At 48.4% G+C, this 6,445-nt stretch overlaps 1 protein-coding gene across 1 annotated transcript; it reads right to left on the reverse strand.

The window, feature by feature from the left end:
- Positions 1-1,023: 1,023 nt before the first annotated feature.
- Positions 1,024-6,129, reverse strand: LOC143342019 (uncharacterized). Its single transcript, XM_076765502.1, has one exon. It carries the CDS (start codon positions 6,127-6,129, stop codon positions 1,024-1,026), a length of 5,106 nt encoding a protein of 1,701 aa, XP_076621617.1.
- Between the last annotated feature and the right edge of the window lie 316 nt (positions 6,130-6,445).

A 6,445-nucleotide genomic window follows, 5' to 3' on the forward strand; every position in this document is an offset into this window, starting at 1 on the left:
CAAAACTGCCACAAATGTTTGCTGCTAACCGTACGGTCGATTTTTCTATTCGAATTTTTAAGATTCACCGTGAATATTTTTTCATGGAAAATTTTTTATAAAAAAAAAAGAAGAAGAATTTGGTTATATTCCATAGCTCTAGGTTTAATACTGGTATTTTGACTTGATAAATGAGGGTATCCCGTTGGGATGCTACTTGTTGAGGCGTGTCGTTTGAAAGACGGGTCGTAAATCCGTCCGACACAGAAGCTATATCGCGCACTGATGACGCGTATAGTTCTCTAAATTAAACTAATAATTTAGAGTCAAATTGAGACAATGCAAACTTATACTTATAATTATTTTATTTCACTGCACAAGGTGAGGAATCGCGTGTCGATGTATGATGGTTGATGGTTTGTGAATGTTCCCTCGCGTTGCGCGTCCTCCCGTTTTGTTAATCTGATGGTAGGAATTTGGAGTGGAGGTGGTGAGGCGGAAGTTGAATTTTTGGAAGGAAAAATCTGCGATTGGTGGTTGGTCGTAGACGGATGGGATTCGTGGAAAAGGTCTAGGTGGTCGATGTTATTGGCGGTAAGGGTTGACATGGAGTCGGGGATGGTTCCGGCGTAGGTGCCTGCAGCGAGGCTCGGACGCGTCGCGGTTGGTTTCGCCACGAGGAGAAGTCGCTTGGTGGTACACGAAGCACGGGAAAAACCCGTGACGTCGCAGGTCTGTGTGCCAAATGTGCCTATGGGTTTATGGGGTTGCCTGCGCTAGGTGTTGTCCTTTGGCTAAATATAGAAAGTTGTCGAGAAGAGCGAAATCGCGCCTCGACATATCGCCCCCCTTGAACGGATCTGTTCAATAGTGACGAGACGGAAAGTGACCTCAGATTCATAGCTAGAGATACAGTACATGACTAGATATTCTAAGGTGCGCACAAGAATGACAAATTGTTATCGAACTATATATATGGGAAAAATCTTGTACAATTACTTAACATAAGGTTAGGGTAAAGTCGATATCATTATATCTAAGAGGTTAGTCGCTGGTAGGCAACGGTGACAGTTTCTTTATGCACCGTTTATAAGTGCCTTGCACAGTTTTCACCGTCACCACCCGGACGACGCCATCGTTGCCAGGGTGCAAGTCTACAATTCGCCCTAAGGGCCACTGCATGGGAGAAGTGTTGTCCTCCCGTAAGATCACGAGGTCACCAATTTGAATGTTTTTGGTGTTGCCTGTATGCCACTTTTTGCGTACAGTCTGCTCCTGCAGGTATTCCTTTATCCACCGGGTCCAGAAGTGCTGGCGTAACTGTTGAACGTGTTGCCACGTAGAGAGACGTGGTGTCGGGACTGCTATAAGGTCGTAATCTGGCAGGCTTGTTAGGGTATCGCCGATAAGGAAATGTGCGGGTGTTAGGGAGTTCAAGTCGTTGGGATCGGACGATAGAGGGGTTAACGGTCTGGAATTTAAAATGGCTTCAATTTGATTTACGTAGGTTAACAATGCTTCATAAGACAGAAGAGTGTCGCCGATTACACGCAGTAAGTGGTGTTTGGTAGATTTGACTGCAGCTTCCCAGAGGCCGCCGAAGTGAGGAGAACGTGGTGGAATGAGGTGCCATCGAACGCCCTCATTTTGTAAACTTTCTGCTATCGCCTCGTTGTATTTCTGTGCCCTTATGGTGGCAAAGAATTCTTTTACCTCCCGAGCCGCGCCTACGAAATTCGTCGCGTTGTCGGAGTAGATGTCCGAACTTTTGCCACGTCGCGAAAAGAAACGCCGAACTGCTGCCAGGAAGGCCTCCGTGGTTAGGTCGTTAACGATCTCGATATGGATGGCCTTCGTCGCGAAGCATACAAAGATGGCCAGGTACACCTTGACCTTGTTACGGTTACGCTGTACCTTCTCCTTGATAAATAAGGGTCCGCAATAGTCGACGCCGGCGTGCATGAATGGTCTCGAAGGAGTGACGCGATTTGTCGGTAAATCACCCATCAGGTAGTTCGGCGTCGAAGGATTGAGTCGAGGGCAGGTCGTGCACTTGTGCAAAATGTGGCGCACTACGTTTTTTCCGCTCAGAATCCAAAATCTTTGGCGTATTGTATTAAGGGTTGCTTGGGTACCCGCATGGAAGTGTTTGATATGCTCGTCATGTATGAGAGATTTTGTGACCGCGTGGTCTTTGGGCAGGAGTGCTGGGTGTTTGGTGGCGTACGGAAGTGTTGCACGAGCCAACCTACCTCCGACGCGCAAGATTCCCTCAGGGTCCAAGAACGGGTTCAATGAACTGATATTGGTGTTTGTGTTTCCCGACATTTGCAATATTTTAATCTCCTTTGCAAACCCTTCCCGCTGTACAACTTTGATGATACGCGTTTCGGCAGTGCGTATCTCCTCGACGGACAAAGAACCGCGTATCCTTCCCCGGGAGGTGCAATTGTTTATGAAGCGTGAACAATACGCGATTACGCGTTTCAACCGTTGGAAGGAGGAAAACTTCTGTAGGACGTTCCACTCGTGGGCTATCGTAATTAACGCGACGGTGGGACGAGTCTCGGGTATGTTTATCGATGTTAGGATGGTATTTGGCCAAGCCGATTCGGGGCAGGTTAACCAGTCGGGCCCGTACTGCCATAACCGATTACCTACGAACTCTTTGGGAGTCATGCCGCGAGATATCAAATCCGCGGGGTTATGTTCGGACGCGATGTGCCGCCATTGTTGCCCGTGTGTTAGAGTTTGGATATTGGAGACCCGATGCGCGACGAAGGTCTTCAACATATGCGGGGATGTGTTTATCCAGTGAAGCGTGACGGTTGAATCTGACCAGAATACTGTCTGGTCGAACGTTATTTTTCGTAGTGCTGTAATTACCGCCTTGTATAATTTTGCCAATAATTCCGCAGCGCATAGCTCGAGCCGGGGTAGGGTTATGGTTTTTAATGGCGCGATCCTTGATTTTGAGCATAGCAATCGTGCTATTGTTTTACCGTTTTTCATGGTTGAGCGTAAATAGATACACGCTCCATATGCGCGCTCGCTCGCGTCGCAAAACCCGTGCAACTCTACCGATTCGTAATTCTTCGCGGTTACCTGTCTGCAAAAGCTTATATCGCGTAATAAGATTAGTTCTTGGCAATATTGTGTCCACGCGGTGTGGATGTCGGTGGGCACGGATTCGTCCCAATCTAATTTTAATTGCCATAGTGCTTGCATTATAATTTTGGCGTGCGCGATTATGGGGCCGAGTAGTCCCAACGGATCGAACAATGACGCGATTTGCGATAGCGTGGTCCGTTTGGTGATTCTCCTTTCCGTTTCGAGGTCGGAGATCGAATATGAAAGCGCGTCTTTTTTCGCATTCCATCGTAGTCCGAGTGTCTTAACCGTTTCGTCCAAGTCCAGTCGTACGTACGCGCTGTCCGTCCGATCGTTTAGTGAGTCTAGAAGTCGATCGTCGTTAGAGGCCCACTGTCGAAGTTTAAGTCCGCCCTTGTTGCATAAACCAATTAATTCGTCCCGTATAAGTCGTGCGTCCTCGTACGTGTGCGCGCCAGTCAGTAAGTCGTCGACGTAGAAATCTTCTAAGACTACCGTTGCAGCATTGCGAAATTGTTCTCCTTCGTCCTTGGCCAATTGGTGTAATGAACGAATCGCGAGAAATGGTGCGGCGGTCGTACCGTATGTGACCGTGTTTAACCTGTAGGTGTCTATGGGGTGTCGAGGACTCGCGCGCCATAATACTTTTTGGAATACGCGTTCCGATGGATGCACTAAGGTTTGACGGTACATTTTTTCTATGTCGGCTGTCAATACGATGGAATGTGATCTGAAGCGAGTTAATAACGAGAATAGATCCTCTTGGATCGTTGGACCGGTCATGAGGCAGTCATTCAATGAAGTACCGCGGGATGTTTTGGCGGAGGCGTCGAATACGACGCGGAGTTTTGTCGTTACGCTGGTGTCCTTTACCACCGCGTGGTGCGGCAGGTAGTAACCCCCGTCCGCGCGCGGTGCGTCCAGTTTCGTCATGTGGCCTAACTCGCGATATTCATTTAAAAATGCTTGGTATTTTGCGTTTAACTCTGGATTGCGATTTAGTGACTTCTCTAGCGAATGGAAACGCCGGAGTGCGATTGTAAACGAATCACCTAAAGGTTGTCGGTCTTGTTTGAACGGGAGTTTAACGATATATTTACCCGTTGTTACGTCACGGGTCGTGTTTTCGCGATAATGGTTCTCGCAATCGTTCTCTTCGCGCGATAATATTGGATCTTGCGTTGGTTCCTCGATTTCCCAAAATTTCGCGATTTGTTGCTGCAACGGCTTCAATGACAAACTACACGTCGTGGTGGTTGGAAAGTGTTTTCGAGGGACTGTTTTACCTGATACAACCCATCCAAATTTTGTCTTCTGCAATCTGGCCCGGCTATTTGCAATGGGTAATTGACCTACGCACATAAGTTCGTAGAAGATTTCTGCGCCGATAAGTCCGTCGATTTCAGTCGGAGTTCGAAATCCAGGATCGGCCAATGGAAGATTGTCCGGAATCTTAACATCGCATTTTGATATTGATTGGGTCGGTAACAGCTCGGCTATCCGGGGTGTTATTAAGAAGGTTAGCTGGGCGCTAAACTTATTCACGCGCGATCGAATTTGCGTGCTGACCATGGCAGTTAAATTCGATGTGATCTGATTAATGCCTAACACCGGCGCGTTTGTGCTGCATTTCGCGAGGTTTAATTTCTGCGTGATTCTTTCGGTCAGGAAGTTTGATTGCGAGCCCGAGTCTAATATGACGCGGCACGGATGGAAGCGGTCATTCGAATCTTTGATGTGAATAACCGCGGTTGATAATAGGATTTCCGGCGCGCAGTGGGTATTCAAAGAGGCTAAATTGCACTGGCTGTTTTGAGGACTCGGTAGCGGTTCCGCGTGTAACAACGTGTGATGCTTGGCGTTGCACCGACGGCAAGTGCCGGTGGACATGCATTGGCTCGCGACGTGGTGGGGCCGTAGGCAGTTATTACACAATCCTGCCTTCTTCACCATTTCAATGCGTTGATCGACGGATACTCTAATCAATTTTTGGCATTGGTGTGTGAGGTGTGCGTTTTTGCAAATGGAGCATGTTAAACGCGTTGTCTGATACGCGTGAGTAGGTCGTGAGGTTTCTGTCGATCCTCGCTTGGGAGGGGATGGTTTTTCGGCCGTTTTAGTGTTACGAGTCGAGTTTTCTAGAACTTTGCGTCGCGCGTGCAAGAATTCTAAAAGTTCCTCCACGGTGGGCAGTGGATTACCTTGGGTTTTCTCCTTCCAACGGAGCAACGTCGGTTCATCTAATTTGGACGTTATGGCATAGACCGGGAATGCCTCTAGGAAGGGTTTATTTAACGCCTTTAACGCGCGGTAATGTTTATACGCGGAATCTAAGAGTTCGCTCAAGGCGACGGAATTGGTTCTCGAGCACGTTGGTAAATCGAAGAATGCTTTTACACGATTGTTAATCACAATGGCAGGGTCGTTGTAGTATTTTTCTAGTAGTTCCCAAGCAACCGGGTAATTCGCGGCGGTCGTCTCTAGGGACTCTAATTTTTCCGCGGCCTTGCCGGATAGGCACGAACGCAGGTAGATTAGTCGTTGTGTGTCTCGAAAGTTAGGGTTTTCGTGCACCGCGGATTTGAAGGCGTCGGCGAAACCTGGCCATGCTTCGTACGCACCGTTAAATTTAGGCAAGTCCATTCGCGGTAACTGTACTTGAATATCGGGCGTGATCGTTAGCGGAGAATTCGCGTTTACCGGGTGCATGCTATCGGCAGAATGGGCGATGGTATCGACACGTGTAGGCATATCTTGGCTATGCGCTATGGTTTCTTCCCGCCTAGCAGCAGTAATCGGCTCACTGATTTTGTCTAATATTTTCCGCGCACGTCTCATCGTTTCGGAATGTTGTTCTTCGAATTCTAGGCGCTCTGAGAGGCGATCCTCAAATTGTTCGTCCGACGCGAGTTCTTCTAGCGAATCGTGTACTATATTAAAGGCGTCTAAATCGCGTTCTAATTTTTGCATTTGCAACGTCAAATGCTGCGCGTCACTATTCCCTACTTCGGCGTAGGTCTCTAATGCTTTCGCGAACATCGTGAGTCGTCGTTTGAATAACGACCGTTTTTTTATTAACTCGCGTTCGGTTCTGGTTCTGTCTTCTGAAGCCATTGTTTTGGAATGGGACGCGGTGACAAAACTGTTGGACAGAAGGAACAATCGGCGATATTAGACAAGCAAGCTCAGACTTACGTTTACGATGGCGATCCCGCTGCGTGGTTGAGTGGGGTGCGTTGTAGGTAGGACGTTCCCTTGGCTGCGGCTGCTCGGCGTGGCTGAGCTTCCGCTGGATGCTGCGATCCGGGTGCTGCGCTTTCCGCGCACGTGGCTCTGCGTGCTGGGTTGCTCCTCC

The sequence above is a fragment of the Colletes latitarsis genome, chromosome 5 (assembly GCF_051014445.1).
Source record: "Colletes latitarsis isolate SP2378_abdomen chromosome 5, iyColLati1, whole genome shotgun sequence".
Lineage (NCBI taxonomy): Eukaryota > Metazoa > Arthropoda > Insecta > Hymenoptera > Colletidae > Colletes > Colletes latitarsis.